The sequence below is a fragment of the Tenrec ecaudatus genome, chromosome 14, assembly GCF_050624435.1.
Source record: "Tenrec ecaudatus isolate mTenEca1 chromosome 14, mTenEca1.hap1, whole genome shotgun sequence".
NCBI classification, from domain to species: Eukaryota; Metazoa; Chordata; class Mammalia; order Afrosoricida; family Tenrecidae; genus Tenrec; species Tenrec ecaudatus.
In genome coordinates, this window is record NC_134543.1 from 44,214,805 (window position 1) to 44,241,723 (window position 26,919).

Below are 26,919 nucleotides of genomic sequence, written 5' to 3' on the forward strand. Positions count from 1 at the left end.
AAAATAAATACTTGTAGAAAGTATTTATAAAATACTTAATGGAGAACTGTTATCTTGAACATATAAAGAAGTCTTAGTGAGACAACCCAACTTAAAAATGAGCAAAAGATCTAAACAGACATCTCACCCCAAAAGATATATGAATGGCTAATTACATAAAATGATGCTCAATATAAATAATCATTAGGGACATGCAAATTACAAATATAATGGGACCACTTTTCATCTACTAAGGAAAATACCACACCTACTGCCATCTAGTTGATTCTGCCCCTACATAGGGTTTCTGATACTGTAAATCTTTACAGAAGTGGGCAGCTTCCTCTTCTGAGGGGGCTGGGGAGTTTGAACCACTAGCCTGTGGTTAGCAGTCCAATGCTTATCCCCCAGCTCCACTGGGGTTCTGCTTTGACCTACTAAGACAGTTATAATTAAAACAACAGATGATAATAAATGTTGCCAAAGATCTGAAACAATGAGACACTCTTGTTAAAGTAAAATGGTACCAAACCAAATGTACTGCCATAAAGCTGATGCCAACTCATAGCGCCCCTAGAGGAGAAAGGTAGAGTTTCTGAGACTGTACCTCTTTATAGGAGTACAGAGCCCCATCTTTGTCCTGTGGAGCAGCTGGCCTCATGGTTAGCCGACCAATGCATCACCACTGCCCTACCAGAGCTCCTCATCAAATGGTACAAGCCCTATGAAAAACAATTGGGCGGTTCCTTAAAAAATTAAACATAAATTTATAACATTATCTAGCAATCCAATCCTAGGCATATACCCAAGATAAATAAATGTCCACACAATACTTACATGTGACTGTCTTCTATAGCCTTATTTCTAATAAGCAAAAAGTAGAAACTAATCCAAATGCCCACCAATTGAATATGGGGGTACATGAATGAAGAAATAATTGTATATCTATTCAACAGAATATTATTCAGGAATAGAAATGAGTAAAACACAAATGCATGCTACAATAAAATGAATCAGACACAAAATGTCACATGTTGTGCGCTGCTCTCTGTATGGTATGTGCGGAATAAGCAAATCTATAGAGACAGTCAGGAGATGATTGCTGGCTGCCTGGATCTGGAGGTTGGGGGCCGGGGATTAACTGTAAGCTGGCACAATGGGTCTTTTTCAGGGTGAGGAAAAGCTTTTAAAACTGGATTGTGGCTAAGGCCAGCAACATAGTGTGAAGGCGGCTAGAAAATGAAGATGGGCCTCTGGTTCAAAAAGCAAAAAGAGATCATGTCCTTCAAACGTTCTCTCTTGTCCGGCCACATCTCTTTTGATCTGCTATTTAATGCAGTGCACACTCAGGCATGGGGTTCCTCACAGGCACACGGTGTACATATAATAGACCTGACCTTCTTGGACCTCCAATCCAAAGGGAGGTGGAGGGCATTAGTGGCCACTGGGCAAGGCAGCAGTTAAGTAAGTAAGAACTTGTCACAGGGAGATGGGCCCCCATGGCTCCAAGTCCCAACAGCATTCCCCATCATTTAGAAAACAAAATGTCAAGATAAAATCCATCACCCTCACTGGCCCTCTACTTCATTAAGCATAACTGGTCTGCTCCAGCAACAAATCCATCCTAGTGACGGTACAAAGACAACAGGCTGAACAGTGTTCTACTGTGACCTACACAATTTTCATTTGCTAATTGTCGAAAGCAGATCTCAGGTCTTTCTTCCATGTCTGAATTCATCTGCAAGCTTTGCTGAAACCTGTTCACCACGGACAAACCTGTTGGCATTTGAAATACTCGTGGCATAGTTTCCAACATCAGAGAAACACAAGCCACCAGAGTATAGCAAACCAACAAAGGAGTGCTTGCCATTAACCCAGTTTATATTAAAGGGTTGGTTAAATTCCAAATAAATAAGCACATAATACAGCAAATGCAGAATTTCATAATAATGGAAGAAAACATAAAAGGTAACTTGATGGAGAGGGTTTGTAAAAAAGGGTTGAGGTTAACAAAAGGGTTGACAACAAGGGCAAACGTAAAATGCATGAAAAGTGGGGAAATTCCAAAAGCATCACTTCCAAGACAGAGAGCCTAGTTTTTAAAACTAAGCCAAGAGAATGAACATCCCACATAATACTCTACCCATTCCTCAGAGGTTTGCAGAATTTGTGGTAGTTATATAATCTGTTGTCAATTTGAGAAGATTACGAATGAAGGGGTGGAGTCTAGGGCCTCTGTGTGGGTATGGCCTTTTCCTGAGGATTCTGGGAATTTCTGTATTCCTTCCTTGGAGGTGGGAGACACTCTCTCTCTGAGCTCACTCCCTGGGAGACGGACGCTCTAATGACAAGACATATGGCACTACGCTGACAGACCCTGTGCCCTGGGAACTGGAGGAGCCTCGTAGAAACCCCTGCCAGTGCTGAGATGCTTCTACCGCCACTGGAGCCACAAGACTTTGATGCTTCTACCGCCACTGGCCTCGGATCTTCCTGCATTCGGCAACATTGGATGTGCTCCATGAGTCTGAAGAGGACTTTATACATTGGTATTGGCCATATGGGTTAATATCGGACTTATGGACCTGAGCTGGGATGTTTTCTCAATATTCAATTGCTCTTATATATAAAACTCTTTTTTATACACATATATGAGTGCCTCTGGATTTGCCTCTGTAGTCAACCCAGACTAAAAGTATTCAACTATATTAATTATCTATCTGAATTCAGTTACTATAACTCTGTAATGAAGCATACTCATTTACCCTTCACAGGTGAGCTAATTTTTAATCATAGATACATGTTATATAAACAGACAGTGAAATGATTGCTGAAGACAAAATGGTTGCATTTAAGAAAATGTGGTGAAGAATGCTGATGGTGCCCGGCTACTAAAAGACAGTGTCTGGGGTCTTAAACAAGTGGCCATCTAACTGGAAAGCAACAAAGCCCATAAGCAAGAAGCACACCCGCCTGTGTGCTCAAGATGTGTTGACGGAATCAGGTAAGAGGAATAAGACCCAAAACAAATATTCATATTGTTGAGAACAAGGAAGGTCGGAGTAGAGACCCCAAACCCATCTGTAGATAACTGGACTTCCTCTCACAGAAGGGTCACAAAGAAGGGATAAGTCAGGCAGGGTGTAGTACAGCAGCAATGAAACATAAACGATTCCTCTGGGTCTTTGAGGTTTACTCACCCCATATCATGGCCCCAGTTCTACCTTACAAATCCGGCTAGACCGGAGTATGTATACCAGTACAGGCAAGAGCTCTTGACACACGGAAGCCAGGACAGATAAACCCCTCCGAAACAGAAATGGGAGTGGCACTACCGAGAGGGTAGGAGGAATGTGGGGGTAGCAAAAGGGAAACGATTGCAATGAGCAACACATAACTCCCCCCGCGCCCCCCACCCTGCCAAAGGGGAAGAACAACAGAAACATGGATGAAGGAAGACAGCGGTTCGTGTGAGATATGAAAAAATAATTTACAATTTATCGAGGGTTCATGGGGGTGGGAGGGTGGGGCAAGTAGGGGGGGGAAAGAGGAGCTAATACCACAAGCCCAAACAGAAAGAAAATGCTTAGAAAATGATGATGGCAATATACGTACAAATAAGCTTGATACAAGTGATGTAGGGATTGTTATAAGAGTTATAAGAGGCTTCCAGAGGCAGGAGGGGGGAAACAAGATGGGAAAAAAAAGAGTTATAAGAGCCCCCAATAAAATGGTTTTTTCTTAAATGGGCAGTGTAACACAGCAGACTGTATTTGAAGAATCGTGGATCCATGTTATGAAGACTTTAAAAAAATGAACATGGCATTGGCGAGAAGAAGGTCAGGGAAGTTGCACTACAGGATTTTTCCCATCACGACCATGTACCTGCTCAGTCTGGAGAGCGGCAAAGGCCGCCCTGTGAACATTTCATTAGGAAAACAACTTATCCACCTTACACTCTTGCCCTTGTCCCTTCACAATTTTTGTTCCAAACACTCAAGGAACATTAAAAAGTAGTATGATTGGAATTCCTCCAGCATACCAAAACTGCTACTTTGACAAGTTATAAATGGAAGCGTGCAGAATTCTTCGGGGAACAGGTAGAGAAATGAGTAAAGAGAGAATCTTCAGAAGGGTCTAGAGCTCGATGGAGGTGATGTGGAGAAACAAGAGCTTCAAAGTGCAATGCTTTTGTTTACTAAAGCTGTAGGATTTTACAGTAATACTTTCTTACTTGTCCACATATTTTTTTCTCTATATGGGCTTAGTGTTTTGTTCTGAGAGTCAGGGAGTGGGCTACTGTTTGTCTGATTAGTTTTTAAAAGCACAAAAGTTCAAGTATGTGTAAATATATAAAGATTTACCATTTCCTAAAAGTTGATGGGTGAAATTTTTTAAAAGATGTGTATTTCATAGTTCTTCCTCCAAGTAAAAAGCAATGCTTAATTTTTCTTAATATGGCTGCTAAAAAAACAAAACAAAGTTCTCCATTGTAATCTGTAACAGAGATTTGCTACTGTCAAGCATGTAGGCATGGAGCACAATTTTTTAAAACCCAGAAACTGAATTTGAATCATTTTTTAAATAGTACAAAATTAGTAATACAAATGTTTAAGTTAAAAACTCTACGTATATGTGAAGTGATGCATCTGAATTGCGGTGCAGGCAAAGATTACTGAAAGGACGATGCGCTGCTATAATGACCAACTTGATCTGTCTTGGAAGCAGCAGGGCCAGAGTACCCCTGAGAGCGTGGTCCTCAACCTTCCTGATGCTGCAACCCTTTCACACAGTTCCTCATGTGGTGGTGACCCCACCCTCAACCATAACATTATTTTCGTTGCTACTTTATAAGTGTCATTTTGCTACCATTATGAATTAGGAGACCCCTGTGAAAGGGTCGCTCGACCCCCAAAGAGGTCGTGACCCACAGGTTGGGAACCACTGCCTTAGAGGCAAGGATGGAAAAACTTTGTCTCAGTACTTTGGACATGTTGGCAGGAGAAATCAGTCCCTGGAGAAGGACATCATGCTAATACCCCAAAACCTACTGCCATTGAATTGATTCCAACTCATATTGACCCTATACGATGGGACAGAACTATTTCTCTGGGTTTCCTGGACTGCAAATCTTTTTTTTTTGAATCACTTTATTGGGAGCTCTTACAGATAACATAACAATCCATAATTCAATCACATCAAGCAGTACTGCATAATTGCTACCACATCAGTTTCAATACATTTTCTTTCTCCTTGAACTTCTTCATATCAGCTCCCCTTTCTCCCCTTCTTCTCCCACCAGGCTATAAATCTTATGGGAGCTGAAAGCCTCATCTTTCTCCAGAGAAACATATGGCTGGTGGGTTTGAACTGCTGACTTTGCAGTCATCAGTCCAATGCTTACTCACTACACCCCCAGGACTCCTTAATGTCAAGTGCAGAAGTAGTTAATAAGTTACAATACTGAATACTATAAATGATGCAAAGGATAAAAATGGATGATTCCAACTCAGAGATTATAGAACAAAGTAGAGCTGTCTCATAGGCCTTGCTACGCTTTATTCCACGAGAACAAGATCCTTTAGCGAATGGCTGGTAGATTCACACTGCCCACTTTTTTAGTTAATGATTATGCCATGAAGGCTCCTTTAAATATGACAGACAATATATAGTAAATTAAAAGAAATAGCAAAACAATATATAACATTGTTGATATAGCCTATTGTAATGTATGCTATATTGTAATACAGCACAGACTGTTTTAGTGTAAAACACACCTTGTGTAAGAAATTAAGAAAAGTTATAAAAGGCAATTTACCAACATCTGAGTCAGTGATTCTCAATTTTAGTCTGGAGACTGTATCACTTAGGAACCTGTTAGAAACAAAAGTTCGGAAGTCTCACAAGTTCCAGTGAATCAGAAACTCTAAGGGTGGAACCTTAGAGTTCTAAGTTCTAATAAACCCTCCAGTCTTTCTGATACATTAGACATTTTGAGAACCACTACTCTAGATCCTTCATGGGAATTAAGGGCCTTTTGAAAATGTATGGAAACTATGAACTAACTTTCTCTGAGAGAGGTGTACACTTGGACTCATTTTAAATTCTGCCTGGGTTTCAAAGGAGTCATAGACAAACATGAGGGAGAAGGTATTTGCAGTATGCACAGCACTATTTCCAAATGGAATTTACCTAATGATCCCCGGGACTCGTAACCTGTACAAGTAACATGTCCTCTTTAGGCTGCGAAAATTAAATTATGAAAAACAAAGGCAACCCCAACCACTCCAGTCTGGAACATCAGTATTTTTTCGGGTTTGTCTTCACGAGCTCAGATCCCAATGCTGACATAAAAACCTCTAATTTCTGACCTTTACTAGTTTCTAGCTTGAATCTATGGCATTTACCATGGAGAACTATAACATGATCACTACCCCATCTGACTACCAAGCTGCACTTCTGACCCCAAGAGCAAAGCTTTGAAGCAGTGTGTTTTGTTGTTGTCATAATGCACTACATTAGAAACAATGAAGCAGAGAATTCATATGTTCTAAATCTCACAGGGTAAGTGAATCTCTGATTTTTCTTAAATTGATAATAAACAATAGCAAACTACAGAGATCTCAAGTTATAACTTCCTAAGAAAATAAAAAGACATAAATTTACAGGAATTAACTAGACAATTGGAATTTGTCTTCTAATTTTATTTTCCCAAAACAATTGTAGGTTTTTGTGGTAATTTATGTAATGAATTTTAACCATACAAAAGCACTCATGTTATTTTAAGAGAAATATTCCAACCCTTCTTTAAAAACAATATATGCACACCTGCTATTCTCCTATCAATCTGAACAGGAAACCATTCCTCCTCTGCATCATGAGCAACAGAAAAGTACTTATTAAAACATTAATCACAGTCCATTATATTATGACTCACTGCCAAAAGTTCCCATTACATCACTGAAAATACCTATTAACCAAAACCTGCTTCTGACAAGTTACAGGAGTGTAGTGTTTAGAATTTAGTAATGCAAAAGTTAGTTTCAAAAGAACAGTTACATAATTGATTTTGCAGTGGTAGCAAAAATAATTTTTTCCCGACATTTATTACCAAAGGTTGATTTAACTAGTGTTTCTACTGTAAAGTTATTCAAAAATTATTTCAAACTTCACCTAACATTATTAAACACATTCACTATGAAATAAATACCAATGACTAGTTAAAGAATTTCAAAATGTGCTGAATACACCACTATATGTAAAACTATATTGTCTTGCGTAAATATGGGCCTTGTTTAGAGTTTTGTCTCACAGGAAATTGTAGCAAATGAAAACCATCCCCCTTCTCCACTCCCACTCCTCAGGATTTATGTTTTTACATTTAAAACTAGTTATGTAAAGAAAAAATATGGCAACATAGCCTTCAAGTTGGAATAATGACTGTGCTGGACATTCTGTATATGTTGAAATAATTGAATATTATTGGAAGCAAAGTTAAAGTATATTTTCACCCTGGACCAATAGAACCAACTCTCAAGTTTCATTTGGTGCACTGTTTGCTTGGGGAGTGGTGGCACGAGCTTCCTACCTTTAAATTAAGATCAAACCACCCAAAATCAGGAGGAAGGGGTGGATATTTAGGTAATAAAGTGCTATGAAAAAAAGTAGAGGATTTCAGATGGTGATTTCCTGAGAAAAGAGACCACGTATGACTTACTTTGTTTTTGTACATTTAACATGGTAAGTCAGTGGTAGAAACTTGGATAATTTCTCTTCTGTTTGTTAGTAGTTTCCAAGGTTTTCCTATAATGAACATGTGATTTTTAAAATAAGGAAACTCCAATAAACTTATTTATTTTCATAAAAATGCTTAAGATAGCTACAATTGGGAGACTTCAAGAGAGCAACAAGCTTACTTGCTATAAAGTATTATATTGTTTACATATGAAGAGCCCTTGACATATAATTCAAATTCAAATGTCATAACCCTTGTTTTTCTGAACAAGGAGAGAATGATCTTTTCTAATATCAAGTTCAGTGCTTCTAATTTCTACTTTTTAATTTAGTTGGAGAATTCATGGAACAGTGATTTAGACAAAGTCAGGGCATGAAATATATCTTAGTTAATAAGGAGACAGAAAATAAAACAGACCTGGTTTAGAACATGATAACCATAAATTAACAGGGTACTTGATCCCAAGTGCCAGCATGTTTTACATTTGAAAGGTTAAGAGAGTCACCAAACTACACATGCCTAATAATTGCCTAACAACTCAATCTCTAAATTATTCTTCGTTTCCCACTTTAATCTCTAAATGGAAATACATTTTCTAGATAAAGAAGTCATCTCCAAATGAAAATAGGTCTTTAAAAAATATGAATCTCTCAGGGTACACCTCAAAATAGTCACCTGAATTCTAGCCTGTTAGCTCAAATTCTCACCAAGAATTTCAATGAAGAATTGAAGAAAATGAAGAATTAATTAATCATTATACTTTATATAGTACTTTCAAGTATCAAGTTAACTGACACATGATTAAGATAGATGGATGTTTTCTTGCTAATATTTTTAAAAGATCTGTATTTCATGTGAGTACAAATATATGATCCCAATGTGAATATAATTCTTTCTGTACACGATTTTTACTGTACATATTATTACTAAAAGTATTACTTTTAAAACTCAAAATGTCCCTAAACAAACATTTTCCACTAAAACAAGACAACTATAAACAAAAGAAAAATTGCAATGACCTACTATTACCTTTCTCATTTTCCCCCGTGATCCATCTACGTGTTCACCATCCCGATTACTCTTTCTGCTATATAGTGTTGACGATATAATTATTTGATATCTATCTATCAGTTTGGCCAGAAAGTCAATTAAACAGGGCACTATTATTTTTAAATATGCCTTTAAGTATTATTATAATTCATGAATAGCTGAGATTACAAATAAAATCAATATTTAGAATCAAAAGAACCTATTTTTCTTGAATAAGAAATTTTTATACAGATCAAAGAGAAAACTAAATGATCTGGCTACATAATATATTGTTTTTATATTAAAGTTACTTTGGTCCTAAATTGTAATTTGATACTCAAGATGAGAAAATAAACAAAATCAACTAGCAAACTTAAGCTGAATTTCAACTTCAAGAATAAGTTAAAGTTCAAAACACACAGAACTTACTGTGTATAAGCAGAGGTAACAAATGTTAAATCAAATGGTAGTACTTAGTCATAGAATGTTAGTATTAATATGAACACCTAATATGTTTGTACTATTACTCCAAAGGCTTATAATTTATTAATTCATTTAATCTTTAAAACAATTATCTGAAGCAAAAACCAAATAACCAAACTCACTGCCATTAAGTACATGCTAACCTATACCAAACACATATACACACACACACACACACACACACACAAAATCCATGGATTTTCTTTTTCTCCCAACAAAACAATCTTATTACCTTCAAAGTACTCTCCATTACACCTAATACATTTGTCAAATCTTCTATTCCATTCTCGGAAACAGTTTTCAAGCTCATCTGTTTGGATGGCTGAGAGCACGCCCTCATTTTTAGCTTCACCTCTTTAAATTGCTGTCCTTTCACATCTCCCTTCATTCTGGGAAACAGAAAGAAGTTGCACAGAGCAAGATCAGGTGAGTAAGGTGTGTGGGGCATGAAAGGCATGCTGTTTGGGGCCCAAAACTGGCAAACTGAGATGACTGCGTGAGCAGGTACATTGTCGTGGTAGCAAAACCAGTTCCCAGTCTGCCACAAACCAGGCCCTTTTTTGGTCTTATGCTGTTATGCAATCTTTTCAGAACCTCTAAATAGAAAGCTTGATTAACAGTCTAACCTGGTATAAAGAACTCCAAATGCACTACCGAGTCAACATTTTCATCCGTTCAGGATGAAAAGGAAGTTCAGGAAGTTGACATGCATCAGAACAAAGTTTGTCATCAATCGACATTTCATCTTTCTTGAAATGAGAAAACTACTCGTACACTTGATTTTTTACCATAGTGCTGTCCTTGTAAGCTGTGTTCAACATTACAACAGTTTCTGCAGTATTTTTCTCTAGCAGGAAGCAAATTTTCAAAGCTGCATGCTGTTCGCTTAAATCGACCATCACAAAAAATGAGGTTCAAGCAAAACTGCTTTCACAAAAAAATTCACTGGGACCAGAGAGGGCCTTCCCAGGCGGCGCCACTGGTGCACTAGCTCAGCAAGTTGGTTTAGCTTGCTTGGTGGGAAACATGTACATGCCAGAAAGCTCTGCCCATAGCAATTCCGTTTTGCTTTTTGTTTTGTTTTGTTTTGTTTTGGGGGGGATGTACCCCGTCATGTGTGTATTGATATATATTAGTAAGTACTAATATCCTCATTTTGCAAATAAGCAGACAGAAACAGAGAGATAGTACAGTGCTTAAGGTGTTAGAAGAAGTAATGAAAAACAAGACTATTTGGCTCTGGGCGGTCCTGTGCAGAACCTTTGGTTCAAGCCCCTGAGCTCTCTATGGTTGCTACAAGTTCCTTCAGGTCTGTGCATCTTTGCTCTCAACACTCCAAGGCCAGAGCAGGAGAAACCCTGCGGGACAGGAAAAGGAGAGGAATCTCAACAGGGAGAAAAAATAGTGAAAATGAAAGAACACCTGAAAACTAAGGACAGGTGGAAAACGAACAGGCACTGATTAAGGCCAAGCCACACACCACTGACACCCAGAAGACAAGTTAGGAAATGAGTGGAAGACAGAAAAGCAGGGAAAGGTAGATGAGGAAATGACAGAGGATAAGGGAGAGGCTGAGGGTGAGGGGAAATCAAAAGAAGAAAAGCCAGCAAGTGAAAGCAAGGTTGCAGCCAAGTACCCAGCTCAGGACGATATACCCAGAAAAGAAAAACTGACAGTCTCCAGGCATAAGGAAGCCATCCAGGATATGCATTTGAACAAAGAGGAGATGATAAGAGTTTGCTGAGATAGCAAGGGTGGAGGATGAGGCGAACAATGCAATCAGAAACTGGAGGGCAGTAGGTGCATGCAAAGAAGTTGCAGAATTCCTTCCACAGGAGAGTCCAAGGGAACTTAGGGGTGGCTGTAGGGTCCAACAAAGGGGTTTTGAAGCCATACATTCCTTAGGTGAAGTGCCGTTAAGCCTCATTTAATGTTGTGACCCATTAGAACATGATCCACCCTGCTCTCTTCTTGCTTGCATTTCCCTGGCAAACATTTGCCCAGCTCTGTGCTTTAACCTGATGCTGACATTTGGCGTTAGGTATCCCACTAGGTACCGACAGTCCTTTGCCCCAACAACAGCGCTCTGTTTCAGTAGGGAAGCTTCATCCATTGCATGAAATAAAAAATGTTTATGTACATTCTAAAATTAAACAGTTAAACCATTAAAAAATAACAAAAACCCACAGTTTCAAATAGAAGCAGTTGGCTTCCAGAGTCTGTTCTCTTACTCTCTAAACCAGGCGTCCTCAAACTGTGGCCCGCGGGCCACATGCGGCCCACTGAGGACATTTATCTGGCCCGCCAGGTGTCTTTGCCCCGTTTTGTTTTTTTACTTCAAAATAAGATATGTGCAGTGTGCATAGGAATTTGTTCAGTTTTTTTTAAACTATAGTCCTGCCCTCCAACGGGTCTGAGGGACAGTGAACTGGCCCTCAGTTTTAAAAGTCTGAGGACCCCTGCTCTACACTATAAAATTCAGTGTGATAATAAACCTTAGTTTGGAATTGTTACATATTATGATGGCTAAATTAATAGGGAAATAGATGACATTTCTGTTGACAATTTATCAGACTATTGCTGCTCATAAATCGCGCTGATTTTTCATCAGGTGAATGGCGTGTATATGACCCAAACTTCTTGCACGGTGCCATCTACTCCGCTCTGACTCAGATGACGCTGTGCACAATAGAGGGAAACAGTACCTGGTCGGGCACCAGGTCCACGATTGCTTCTATGGTTAAGTCTGTGTTGTCAACCTCTATCATTGAGGTTCTTCCTCTTTTGGCTGAACCTCTCTACGCTGACTAAACGTGATCCACTTCTCCTGAGGCTGGCCTCTCTCGATGACATGGCCAAACTACAAGTGAAAGTCTCCCCATGCTCACTTCTAAAGAGCATTCTGGCTGTAGACTTCATCCAACATACACATTCACTCATCTGGCAGCTGGTGCTGCATTTAATATTCTTTGTCAACACCATAATACAAAGGCATCCATTCTTCTTCAATCTTCTCTATTCGTTTTCCAACTTTCACATGCATAGGAGGTGATAAAAAAATATCAGGGATTAGATGCATGTTAGTCTTCAAAGTGACGGCTTTGCCTTTTAACACTTTACAGAGTTCTTTAGCAGCAAATCTGTCCGAGGTAAAACATCATTCAGCTTGTGTGTATGTAGGCGCCTAAGATTTGGATGAACATTTACAGAGCAAATTCACTTTTCAGTCAACAATTTATACATATTTTGCCTTATAGCATTAGTTACAATTCCCTTCAATGTGACCGCATCCTTCCCACTTCTTCCCTCATCCTCATTTTTTCCCTGGCTTCTGAGCTTTGTTTTGAGTCAAATGCTGCTCTTTGGTCTCTGAAGGTTTATGATTTGGAGGAGGATAATCCTCCTAAGTGGCATCCCTCACTTTATTGCAATGTTGCTTGTTTAGCTGTAAGGTGATCACTGGGGTGGATAAAGTTCCAGATTTGAAGGCTCTCCGAGAGTCATCGTCTCAAAGGTTCTACCAGTCTCTGTCTCTATCAAACCAGAAAATTATTTTTATGATTTTGAACTTTGTTCTGCATCCCCACCCCTACCCAATTCATTCGAGGGTTTTTGTTTTGTTTTGTTTGTGGTCCTGACCAGTCAGTGGTGGTCACTGGGTACCATCTAGCTGTTTTTATCTCAGTGTAATGGAGGCTGTGGTTGACAGCATCCATTAGTCCTCTGGACTAACTGTTCTCTTCAATCCTTAATTTTCATTACTCATCTGGTTTCCAGATAAGGAGAGACCAGTTGTGTATTAGAAAGTCACTCCCTAGCTTTTAAGACCCTAGATGCTATTTACCACAATAGGGTGCAGAGTATTGTCTTTGTGAACTATGTTACATCAATTGACTTAGTTCTCCTTAAGACTGTAGTCCTACACCCTTAAACCCACTGACTCATTCCCACAAGGGATTTAGTTATTGACAGCTGCCTCTATTGGTAATGAGTTTAGGTCTATTTAATAGGCAATTATTGATAACTTCAGTATTCTCTGTTTCTTATGATGTTATATATTGGTCCACTTGTGAGAATTCTTTTCTTTCTAATCCATGCTAAAAGTTGTACTCCTTGATCTTTACCATTAAGAGCTTTTAAGTCCTCTTCATTTTCAGCAAACAAGGTTATGTTATTTGCACATTCTAGGTCGTTAATAAGTCTTCCTCCAACCTTAAGTTGTCATTCTTCATCTAGTTCAGCTGGATAGTCATCATGCCTTCAGTGCAGCTTGGACTTCTTCCTCACTATCACTGGCTCGTAATCACATGCTGCCTCCTGAAATGGTTGACATCAACCAGTTATTTTGGGTACAGTGAGTCTGTATTTCTTCCCTCTTCTTTTGATGCTTCCATGTTGTTTTGTATTTTCTCCAGAGAACGTTTTAATATTCTTGCTGGAGTCTTGAATTTTTTCTTCAGTTCTTTCAGCTTGAGAAATGCTAAGTGTGTTCTTCCTTTTTGGTTTTCTAACACTTGGTCATTTCAAAGTTCATTCTAATGCTTAAATCTCCAAAGCTAGCCCTTGAAGCTTCTGTTCAGCTTTCTTCAGCATTTCTTCCAGTCCCTTTAACTACTCCACACTGCAATTAGCTTTGGAGTCTCTTCTGACATCCATTTTGGTCTTTTCTTTTTTCCTCCAGTCATTGTAATGATTTTACTAACTACCTAGCTAAAAATAGCACCCTACTCCCACTATTACATATGAGTATTCCTCTGCAATGCTAAATTTATCTTCAAAGCACTAATTGCCACTTAATAGATTTATTTCTTTACTTTTATTGATCGTTTCTCGGGCTCTCTTTTGTCCACTGCTGTCTCTTCAGGACCTAGAAAAGTGCCTGGCATATAGTAGGTGCTTTATAAGGAATTATTGAATGATAAACAAGTGAATAACAAGGAAGTATCTATTGTTTCCTCAGTTACCATGGGCTAACCAGTAAAGTTTCATTTCCCGATGGAGACAATTACATATAGGGTCTACAGAGCCTAACAAATTTTATAGCAAATTCTAATAAGAAAATGAACTTATTAGAGTCCAGTAAAAATCTGAATTAAAATATTTCATGGTAATAATTTAGTTAGTACTGCTTTTCTTTCTGAAATTAATGTTAGAATATGTAGAATCACATATTTTTAGTTAATATTATGATTTAATGCTCTGAACATTCTCAATACAAAAAACTACGCTGAAACCAGCTGCATAATTACATTTCCTCAGTGACCTTGTAATCTCGTGAGCATTTACTCTAGACTAAACAGCCTCATTCAGCTGCCCTGTGTCTGACTGTCGATGAAAGAAGCTTGTTTGACAACTGCTTCAACCAGAAACATATTTTTTTCCATGACTGCATGAAACAAGATTTAAAACTTACCAGACTAGAGTCAGCTGAGAACTTAGAAGTTCATGTTAAATGTGTGAGTTGATTTCTAATTCAAATGCCAACAAAAACACTAATAACACTTGGCTATCATGGCTAGCAAAAAATATATTAATTTAGTAATACTTTCCTGATTATAATAAAATATATGTCATGTTATACATGCACACATATTACAGTATTCTGGGGAGTTTTGTATTTCCCCCATTCTTGCATCTCTTTGAGGATGCTAAGATTTTTTTCTAATAATAAAGCTAACACACACAAAAGCTAACACATAACACCTACCGAAGAGTGCTTAAGAACACAACATAAAACAATGCGAACCCCTTTGGTCCACTCTTAAGTCATTCGTTCCTACACTAAATCCATATAAAAAACCCACCTTGGCTCACAGGTATTTTAGAAAATAATCAATATTTTCTAATACATATTCTAAATTATGTTGAGAAAAAGATAGCATCTGGGTAACAAAAAGCAGGTCAGGAGTCACCAGGGGCCACTACTACTTCCAGGATGATTGCAATGTGCGCTGTCCTGAGTGTGGGGGTGGGAGCAACTGTGTGCATTTGCCAGCACTCACTGACACACACACTTAAAATAGGTAGTTACTGAATGCAAACTAATAAATCTGATAGAATAACTTGTAGTTTTGTAAAGTGTTACAGATTGCTTTCAGGTTGTTTCATAGATGGACACCTACTTTCTTGAACTTATCATTCAAAATTACTTATCACTGAAATTCAGTCTTCTCTAAATTCACTTGGAAGTAATCGTTATGAGTAAAGAATATTTGCAATTGAAAAAAGGAATCTCAATACATCATTGTACTTAATAAGCACATCAATAGACATAAAATGAATGCAGTAAAATCAAATCAAAGACAATCTATTCACAATTCAAACGTCTAAGAAGTGACTTCTTCGACACAATAAGAAAACTAACTTAAACAGCCAGCCTCATAGTTAAAGGTGCAACATTTGAGGCATTCACAGAAAGTGAAAAACAAGAAACTGAAGCTAGGACCAGCTATTAGCAGCCTACAAGTTCTAGACAAATTCAATAGAGGAGGAAACGGCTGTCAGCAACACAGCACTTTACAAAAGACAATTTCACTTTTTTAGATGACTGACTGACTCTTAGATACAGATTCATTCACCTAGCAGAACTATTAAAGCTATTAAGAGTTATGTAGCAGACAGATATAAAATATCTAAGAGCTTTCATTTATATCTGCAAGAACCAGTTAGAACATATACTGAAAACAATTTTATAACAACAAAATTACAAGTACAATGAAAATTAATTTTCAAAAAATGTATAAACACTAAATACATTAAAATTATCTTTTACAGAAGATGATGATGTTCCAAATGGAATGTGATAATAATGATTGGATAACTCTTCTTGATATGACTAAACTACTGAATTGTATATATGGATTATGTGCCAATGAAACTTTTTTAAAATGCTCATTTTTTCTGATCGATTTTTAGGTTTGATGAAATTTTTTTTTTAAATCTCAAAAGGGGTTTGGTAGTATCTAGGGAGTGATGGGAAGGCTGTGGTTTAGTTGTGTCATTGAAGAGTTTCGTTGTTTGCTTTTTTCACAGTATTTTATTATGAAATGTTTGAGCATCCAGAAAAGTGGAACGAATTAATATACAGTGCATTGTTGAATTGACCAACAAAATTTACTTAGAAGATCAAATGTATAAAAATGCTAAGAATATTTTTGAAAAAGATAAGCAACAAGGGAGTATCTGCCCCACATGTGGCTGGCAAATTCTAAGCCAGCCCCACGGATTCCCGCCCTGGTGTATATGTGCCTTGCATAATTCCCTTCCCTTGAGGGTAAGCTTAACTATGAATAAGATGAATTTCACTCCTGTGATTCTATTACCTTATACAACAATGGGGATTTACAGACACAAATCCCAAATGGGACCATTGTAAGCCCTAAAAAACCTCACTGCCATCAAGTAGAAAAGCAATGCCAGGATACTATTTAGCCAGTGGTTACTGTGAGGAGGATGAGGGGGAGCACTTCAAAAGGACACAAAGGGAGTTGCCATGTTATTGGCAATATTTTCTTTCTTAAAATAAATTCTTAGATTTTTGTATGTACAAAATGTTGCATAATAAAAATTAAAATAGTCATTTCAAGAGCAAGAAATTTAAAGCATGATTGGGATTTTCTCCTTCTAACCTTGAAGATGAAACCCATCATGCATTCTCTATCTAAAAAGAACCTCATCCTGCCAACAATTAGAGTGAGCTTGGAAGAGGATGAGATGCCTCACTCAGAGAAAACCAGAGCATCAGCCAGCACCTTAATTGGAGCTCTCTGTTGCGCTGAGTGAAGGATCCAGCTAGCCCATGGGCAGACTGCTGAAACTCCCAACACAGAACTGTGAGATAGTAAGTGGAAATTTTAAGCACCAAATTCATGATAATTTGTTACATCGCAATAAATAATGTATCACTCTCACTGCCATCACATAGATTCTGACTCATAGTGACCCTATAAAGTAGAATTGCCCCTGTAAGTTTCCAAGGCTGTAACTTTTTAAGAGAGTAGAAACCTCATCTTTTTCCATCTTGACAGCTGGTAGCTTTGAACTGCTGAACTTGTGGATCAGTGGTGCGATGGTAGCCCACTAAGCCACCAGAGTTCCTCTAAATAATGCAAACACTACTTAATACTAAAATATACCATGAATCTAATAATAGTTGTGTCTGTTTAAAAAAATCCTGAAACAAATTAATGGAAAATAAGGAGCAGCAGAGGAAATGTCTTAGTACATTTAAGAGTTCGTATATGGCAAAAATATCACACATAATGGGGGAAAGCTCAAAAAACTGAACTCATTGCTGTTTAGTAGATACCAATTCATAACAACCCTATGGAAGAGTAGAATTGTAAATCAGACAGCTCATCTTTCTCCAAAAAACTGGCTAGTCGGTTTGAACACACCAACTTTTAAGTTATCAGCCCAATACTTAATCTATCAGCCCAAAGTTCCTAACTTAATGGAGAAAGAAAAGGTTTCTGAATAGGTTATTTTGGGCCAATTAATTCTTTGTAGATTCTTACCATGAAATAAATCCCAGATGAATTTGAAAGTAAATGTAAAAAGTTAAGCCACATAGAAACTAGAATGTAGATCAAACACATATATAAAGTTTTTGTTGGTTTAACAACTTCTTAAGTATGAGAGCAATGGAAAATAAAAAAGACATTATTGACACGTTTTACTGCATAGAGATTTGTTTGAAACTACTATGAATTATAAATATGTAAGTAGAATTTTTTAAAACTAAAAATAAATATTTAAGATTTGAAAGGTTTAATAGCTTAATATGCAGTTGGCTCATAAACATATATGGAAAACATGTTACCCAAATAAAAGAGGGACATGGAGATAAAAAGATAATTCACACATAGAGAGGAAATATGCAAAATAAGTAGATGGGAATAATCTGTGCCACAAATATAAAGTCTCCTTAAAAATCAAAGTATGTGCTATGACACAAAAATATGAGCTAGCACCATAATGTTCTTAGGCAGCCAACTATGAGAGGGGCAGACTATGCATCTCTGAAGACAGACAGAGGTCCGATTATATACAAGCGTTCAGTTCATAAGCTCAATTTATCAATTTTTAAATCAAAAGAACGTTCATGAAATGTATCTCCATGATTACTGTGGATGAAACAATCTCTTATTTCCTCAAGAAGGAAAACTTTTCATTGTTTTGCCAATAATTGTAGGCCCTTTTGCTTAGCAAGTTGATTTTTTTTCAACCCTAAACCTAACCCTAACCCTTGCAAGTTGATTTTTAGCAATGTTCTTTGACCACATAAAAATCAAAATCAGTACGTGCTGATAGAAATCAAATACAATGCTTCTTTTTAATTACCCTCAGGTCTAGCTAACTGAATTAATTAAATACTGTCATTGCTATAGCATGTTTTTATTACTACCAACTATGTAAGAACCGCTAAATAAGCTTATCAGGTGGTTCAGAGTGATTCAAGATATTAAGCCATCACAGTTTACATCTATTTTTAAAGCTCTCATGATTGGTAGGATATACCTTAGTTATGCCAAAGAAGAAAAAAAGGTACAAATCTCATACTATAGAATTTTAGTTTCAAATGGCATCAATCAAACTCATAAATAAGGATAACAGAATACACATTTTACTTAACGGTCTTATTGAATTTGAAAGTTATAAAAAGAAAATAATAGATTTTACAACAAAAGAAATTCTGAAATTTTTGTGAAAGCCAGTCTGATCTTTCAGTTTTACCTATATTATGATTATTTTACCCAGAAACTACAAGGATTTTGAATTATTTGTGTGGTCAATAAAATGATAACTCATAACAAAGTAGCCACACTTCCCAACCTATGTAAATATTTCATCATGTACTATTTCCAAAGCTATGTCAGATTCCCTTCAATGTTAGACAAATTTCTATCTAAGCACATTTTTTCATTATATTTCATTATATTCATCAAGTATTTGAATGGCTTGGAAATCTACACAAAAGCATTAATTCAAATATGCTATGAAGCTCACAAAAAATCCAAGATTTATATAAAATCATACTGGCATAAATTATAAATATTTAAAACAAATTTTTAAATAGCATCTGTGAAGTAATTTTTAGGAATTATGGGAGTAGATTAAGAAGTTGTATTACCTTTACATGGAAAAAATAAAAAAGGAAAACTTGTATTTATTTGGAAAAAGTTATATCTACTCTATACTATTATCAAGCTGGTTTTTAAAATTCTATAAGTTTTTATAAGATAACTCATGTATGTCTTTTTAAAACAGCTTTGTTTGATTAAACCATTTGAAAATTGATTAATAAAATTGAATCACAAATGCTCATAATTTATAACAGTTAAGGGAATAACTCTTCTTTGGACTGAAGGTAGTCAAATATTAACTAGAAAACCAGCTGATTATTAAAAAGACAGTATCATATTGCCAATGAATGAGACTTTCCTAAAGTAACTACTAAAGCTGTAGTCTGGGGAATTTCAATTAGCAGCTAAGTTTTCCCAAAGCTTGCTGCCATTGCCACAGAATTAATAAAACATGTTTACATATTGCCTGCAGCAAACCAGGAAAGTATTGCTAGTGTGATTTAAGGTATAATTATATATCCTTAATATCCTTCTGAATGAGAAATTTATACTTCATTTATACTTCAACTATTTCTTCAGTTTAATTAACTTTTTAGGACAACAATCTAAAAAAATGTGCTTCTAATTTTATCCTCTACCAAAGTTATACAAAAAGACAAAACTGCAGTTCTCCCAGTACCTGTGGCATCCACACCCAAAAAGACATGATTAAAATTATTTGAAAATGCCTACATCCTCAATTTGGCATCAATCTAAAGTGAAACTACAAAGAATTTTATTTAGCTTCATCATGTTGCATAAATGAATAAGTAGGAATAAGAAAATGGCATCAGAGAGCCAATTTATAGTCTATTTGAGTCTACAGAAGTGGAAATTATTTGGGGGAATGAAAAAAGAAAGATGAGCCGAAGCTACCGGCCTGGGTGGGAGCAGAGGAGGGTGCATTACAGAGAGAGACCAGGGCACTCTTCTAGCCCAGATGCAAACAATCCTTAGGAAAGACGTGAGATTAGTAACATTATGATAGCTTTAGCCAACACATGTGCATCCAGTAGCACCCCTGTGCATACCAAACCCTCCTTGAAAAGGCACTTCCCAGAGCAACTTTTAGTTTCTCTCTGAATGGTTCTGAAAATTAGATTACGTAAAGCTATAAGATAAAGAATTATAAGAAAATTATGAAAGTACACCACTTCAAATAGTAATTCCAAGAAGAAAATAAATTGCTGTTAAAATTAGATTAGGTAAGAAAATTATGAAATAAGCCAGTTCCACTGGACAGAGGAGAGGTGCCACAGGGTTACAGAGGCTGTCAGTTGTAGGGACAGAATGCCCAGCCTTTTCTCCATTGGAGGAGCTACTGAGTTTGAACTGCCAACCTTTGGGCTAGCTGCCTCTAGCATTTAACTTTTGTACCAAGAGAACCTTAGAAAATGAACTAGTAGCATTAAAAAAAATCAATTTTGGGATTTATTTTGGCACATATCTAAGTATGAGATCATAACATATCACCAAAGAGACCACTTGAGTTAAAACTGGCATTTAATTCCTTTGTCACAGTGAAAAGCTGTGGAGAGGGAAAGTGTGAAATACAGCTAATTTAATAGAGAAATAGATGTTTCTTCATAGATTATGATTATTTAGAGATCCCTCCCTTCCACTATTTAACCACAGACAGCTAAAAGAAACTGTTACAGTCAATATCTAAAGCTTGCAGTCCTATAAACATGTTTGTATGTAATCAGAACAATTTGCCTTCTAATGGTTGAGCTTACAAAATAAATGTACAGTCTTCATTGAGATAAAAAGGGAGAACTTTTAGAACCCTGGAACTAACTATATTCCAAACATTCAGTAGTTGATGATAGCCCCTTCCCAATGCCACCCCCCCAAATGGGTGATCCTATCTCCTATATTTAAGTTCAGATTTTAAGCGAAAAAACTTGGAAAACGTGTAAGGCAATAAAACTCTATAGTTGTATCTTATCTAAAAGACACTTCTTTGCAATTGAAAATACAACCTTTAACAGTAAAAGCACAATGAAGCCAAAAAGGCCTCTATATCTAAATATCAATTAGGCTATATCTGCTTTATGCCAAATTTTTAAATGGCTAGTTAAAGAAGATTCACATACATAAAACACCATCACCTCACTACCATCCCAGTATATTCAGAGGGAAGCATGACTCCATGGTGGAGGCTCAGTTGAATTGGAAATAATTAAATCTTAAATGCTAGAAGAAATGAACTATTAAAATTAAAAGTCAAGTTTCAGATGCTGGAAAAGGGCAAAGAACTGGGGAAGAAGTTAACCAAAAAAAACCTTACTGCTTCCTTTCACTAGTCTACATCAACACAGGCAAAAACCATCAGCCACTAAGAGAAGCAGGAAATCCACTCATACATAGGGGCGCAGGAAATTCCCCTATGCTCTAGATCAGGGGTCCTCAAATTTTTTAAATGGGGGCCAGTTCACTGTCCCTCAGACGGTTGGAGGGCCAAACTACAGTTTAAAAATAAACTATGAACAAATTCCTATGCACACTGCACTATCTTATTTCGAAGTAAAAAAAAACAAATGGGGCAAAAACACTCAGCGGGCCAGATAAATGTCCTTGGTGAGCCAAATGTGGCCCACAGGCCGTAGTTTGAGGACCCCTGCTCTAGATCCTGAAGTGGGAGGTAGAAGTTGTTTGCTTCCAGGGAAGACAGAGAAACAAATGGGAAAACACCACTCTGAGACTCAGACATAAAGTCAGCTTCAGGGTAGGGTTGGAAAAGAAAAACCCCAAGAAACACCCGTGTTCTCACCACATGACTTACTCCAAGTACAATAAGAGCAGCTTGGTGCGGGGAGGGCCAAAAGTGCGAGCCCTTCAGTGGCATTGGATGGAAAAGTGAGCTGGATGCCGGATGTGGATTAAGACATTACTCTAGCACCCCAACCCTCAAAATTGGCACAAAGTAGCAACAAGCCATAAGGGGTAGAATCTTGTGTCCTTTAGTGTCCTTTAGTGCACAAGATTCACAACCAAATCCAAACCAAGCTCAAGCCCACAGGCTTAGTATTTCAACTCCCCACCCTAATGTCCTGAACAGAAGGAGGGATATAAATATTTCTGGTCATAAATATTATTTAATCTCAAGATGTTCTGTTATATAGAATATCCATCAATCAATAATTGCAGGAAACAAAATGAAAAAAGCAGGTAAAAACAAGCTACTGTCAAGATACAAAATAGCCAAGATAACCAGCCCAAGATATGTTGGGATGAACATAAATAGGTTTTACAATTATCCAATTTTTGAAACCAAAGTTGGAATGAAAATAAGGACTGAAGAACAAAACATATGGCATCTTAAGGTATAAGACATGATCAAAAGGTCTGTGACATATGAAAGAGGTTTCCCAGAAAAAACACCAAAAGAAAATTGGAAAAGCAGTATTTTAAGAGATAATAATTAAAGCATTTCCAAAATTAAACAAAATAATAGATTTTAGAAGCTCCAGGAAAGTTTTAAGATATCTCGGAGGGGATACCTCAAAAAAAAACCTTAATTTTTAAAAAAGCTCTATATTTAATTTTTTTTTTTTTACAAAACAACCTTATCACCTTCAAAGTACCTTCCATTACATTTAATACATTTGTCAAATCTGCGATTCCATTCTTGGAAACATTTTCAAGCTCATCTGTTTTTGTCACTTCTTCTACATAGTCCAATCTCTGTCCTTTCATAACTCTGCATTCACAGAAATAGAAAGAAGTCTCATAGAGCAAGGTCAGGTGAATAAGGTACATAGGGCAAGAGAAGAATGCTGGTTTTCGTCAAAAACTGGTAAACTGAGATGGCTGCATGAGCAAGTGCATAGTCATGGTGGCAAACCAGTCCCCCATCTTCCACAAATCAGGCTTTTCTTGGCTCACTGTTATGCAATCTTTTCAGAACTTCTCAATAAGAAAGCTTGATTAACAGTCTGACCTCATGGAACAAACTCCAAATGCACTACACCCCTCACTTTAACACACACACACACACACAACCAAAGGAGCATCATCTTGATCTATTATTTCACTTGATGAGTTTTTGGGGAGCAAGATGAGAAGGTGTCTTCCACAGGCTTGATTGATGTTTGCTTTCAGGGTCATAAGAATAGCACCGTGTTTCATCACCAGTAATGACCTTGGAAAAAGTCTGGGTCCTTAGCAGCTGTTCTTTCAAAGCACGACATTACTAGTCGACACTCTGGTGGTCAGTCAGAACCTGAGGCACACATTTGGCAGCGACCCTTCTCATTCTCAAATCTTCCGTTAAAATTCACTGAGCTGACCTCTAAGAGAGTCCAGAGAACTTCCCCGTCTCTGCAAAGGTCCGGTGGTTGGCTTTCAAGCACACCTGCACAAATTTGGCGGGAAGCTGACAGAAGTCCAGGAAAAGTTTGGTCATCGATCATCGTTTCACCTTTTGCAATGAGAAAACCACTTGTACACTTGAGCTTTTCCCATAGCGCTGTCCTTGTAAGCTGTATTGAACATCACAACAGTTTCTGCAGCATTTTTCTCAAGCAGGGAACACAATTTCATGGCCACAAGCCATGAAATGGCCGTCACAAAAAAAACAAGGTTAGAGCGAAATTGCTTCACGAAAAAATTCACTGTGACCAGAGAGAACTTTCTCAGGCAACACCACTGGGTGCACTAACTCAGAGTGAGTTGCTTGAGGCTCGCCCAGCAAGAAAAATGCGTACATAAAAGCTCCGCCCAGTGGAGGTTTTTTCGGGTTTTGGGGGGTGGTTACCCCTTATTTGTCTGTAAATGTGTGATAAATTGTTATAGAAAACGTATTTTTAAATCCCACTTTTTAATCCAATCTAGCAAGTTCTGCCCATTAATTAGACTAGCTGTGTGCTGTCCAGTATGGTAGCCACTAGGAACAAATGACTACTTAAATTGAGCTAAATAAAACTAAAAAACTCTGTTCTTTTGCACAAATCCACTTCAAGTGCTCAGTATACAATAGTGGCTACATAATGAAACAGCACAAATATCAAACACTTTCATCATTACATAAAGTCCTATTGAATAATGCTGGTTTAGAACATTTATATTTAATCTTATTGGTGTAGCTAAGATTAAATCTACCACTTTCCTAGGTTTTCAAAGGTCCCATTTATTTTTCCTTCACGTCTTTTCTTGCCTTCTTTTTCATGAGTTTTAATTTTTATTATCTTAATTTTTCCTCTGCTACTGGCTTATTGGCTATACTCTGTTTTATAGAATTTGTTTTTAAGAATTATTTTTTAGAATTTGTTTAAAAGTATATATAATAGTTCTTTAACCCATCTACCTCTAAATAACATTATACTAATTCACATGTATTATAAAACATTAAATCACATACTGCCTTTTCTCTCTTTGCCTGGTTTTTTTGCTATTTTTCCATCCATATATTTTACTTCTGCATGTGCGAGGAAACTGACCTTGCACTATTGTTGTGAATGGCATTGTCCAGGATTGCTCTAATGCATTTTATAAAAACTAAAGAAAAACTGACATCAAAATTTACCCAAGAGCAGAGAATTAAATTATCTACCATGTTATAGTGATCTTAATACAGAGTTTCATTCATATGTGAAATATTACACATCACGTTCTACATTTTGGTTTTAAATTATCCGCAGCATCCAGCAAGGCTGTGCATGTACTTTTCAAATATACAGATATCTACTTGTGCCACTGAAACTGCTATGGCCGTCTACATCAGCCACAAAGCCAGGCGACAGGTTCATTTCCACATTAAACACTGTGATCGTTCGTGCTATGTGTCACTTGTCAGGCTAGGATTCCCAGGGGCTTGGCAGGTATTTGACTGAAATTGCTCTTCCAGAATTTAATCCGGTTCATGGTGTGATCTGATAAAATTAATTAAAAGAGGAGTTTCCTTGATAGTGTCGCAGCCTACCTCTCCCATATATAAATGGATGCTCTGACTTCTAGTTCTTGGGATCTAAGACTAAAAGCCTTCAGCCTTCCATCTGATTTAAAAATTTTAACTGTATTAGCCCCCCTCTCAATCCAATGAGCCAGCAGAAGCCTCCAGCCTGCCATGTAAACTACAGATTTGAGGTTTATCAGACTTTACAACTACATTAGTCAGTCTGCCACCTAACCCACAAATCTGGGATTTGTCTGTGAGTCATTTTCTTAAAGTAAAATCTCCCTATATATTTAGATACACACTTCACTGGTTTTGTTCTTCTAAAGAACCCAGGTTAAGAAGGTACATACATTATGCATATTAAGCCACAAGGCCAGACATACATTATAACTTTTGAAAAAACATGGTTCATTTCTCATCAATGTTTCAATGTAGACAGCAAACAGTGAGCAAATCTACTTTTCTTTTCCTGGCAGGGAGCCCAGCTTTTATATTTTTACTGGCTTATTATAGACTACATTAAGTCCCAATTTCTAAGAAATATATGGTGAGCTAAAAATGAGCAGCCCAGTGAACTGGGCTGCCAAGGACAACCTTAAAGGGAAACTAATGTAATCACGTCTCAATCTCAAGAGCCCTAGGCAAGACCATCCACAGAAAAATTACATTGTATTAAATACTGTTGATGTGTTAAGAAACACTAAAGTTTTTACACTGACAACATTAAGAATGTTAGCGCTAATTAATAAGAGTGAAAATAAATCCCTAAACGTCAGTTCCTCAATGTGACGTTTTGGGGGACACTTACCCAAGTCTTCCTAACATCTCGAGCTCAGGAACATGTGGCCCACAGGACTCTATTTGCAGTGGCTGATATTCATATAGAGCTTCTTCAAGCTTCTGAATAGGTGCTAGTGAAATCTGTTGACCCTATTTAAAAAAATTAAGGAAACTTTAATTTTATTATTTTGAAATTGATATATACCATAGTTGTTTTAAAGACAGACTTCATGTTTTCTTCACAGTAATGCTTCACTAACAGTAAAATTATTATTAGTTTCAGCTACTATTCCATGGGTATCATGCACTGCATTACTGTGACCTATTTTATATAACTAGCATATAATCACTGAGATATGATTAAAGCAGGAAAACCGAATCAATCATTAAATTCAAATTTAGCTTACATACTTGTTCAATGTGAATGATAGAACTGAGAAAAATAAGCGATATCCAATCTCACATTTTCCTATTCTTATTATATAAGAAATTATTATTATATTATAAGAAATTTTAATCAGTGTTCTATTACAAGCTATAAGAGGGAGAAGCTAATAAAATTATTCTCTGCAAAAACTTTGCCAGATAAATATATACTGAAGAATTTATAGTGAGATCAAACTTACTTACAAAATGTAAACATGATCTTAACACTATGCATGCAATTACAAGCATAAAGTTTTATGATAAAATCTGATAAACTGAACAAAGACATTTAGCTATTTCCTGGGAAGAAAGTACTATTTATAAGTATAATAAATGAATCAGAAGACCACACTAGACCATAGGATACAAATTCAAATGCCAAACCGTCATGTAGCACCACTACATTAAGATTTACAAATTTACCATACATGTGAACAGTAAATACATAGTTTTGAATAATCTCC

The 26,919-nt window shown here is 36.9% G+C and overlaps 1 protein-coding gene across 1 annotated transcript in view; it reads right to left on the bottom strand.

Annotated features, from left to right (window-relative positions):
* MNAT1 (MNAT1 component of CDK activating kinase) overlaps positions 1-26,919 on the bottom strand; it is a 206,427-nt gene that overhangs the window by 36,465 nt on the left and 143,043 nt on the right. The window contains exon 7 of the mRNA XM_075530818.1: positions 26,058-26,179. Coding sequence (XP_075386933.1) covers positions 26,058-26,179 — 122 coding nt within the window. The remainder of the gene's footprint in view (positions 1-26,057; positions 26,180-26,919) is intronic.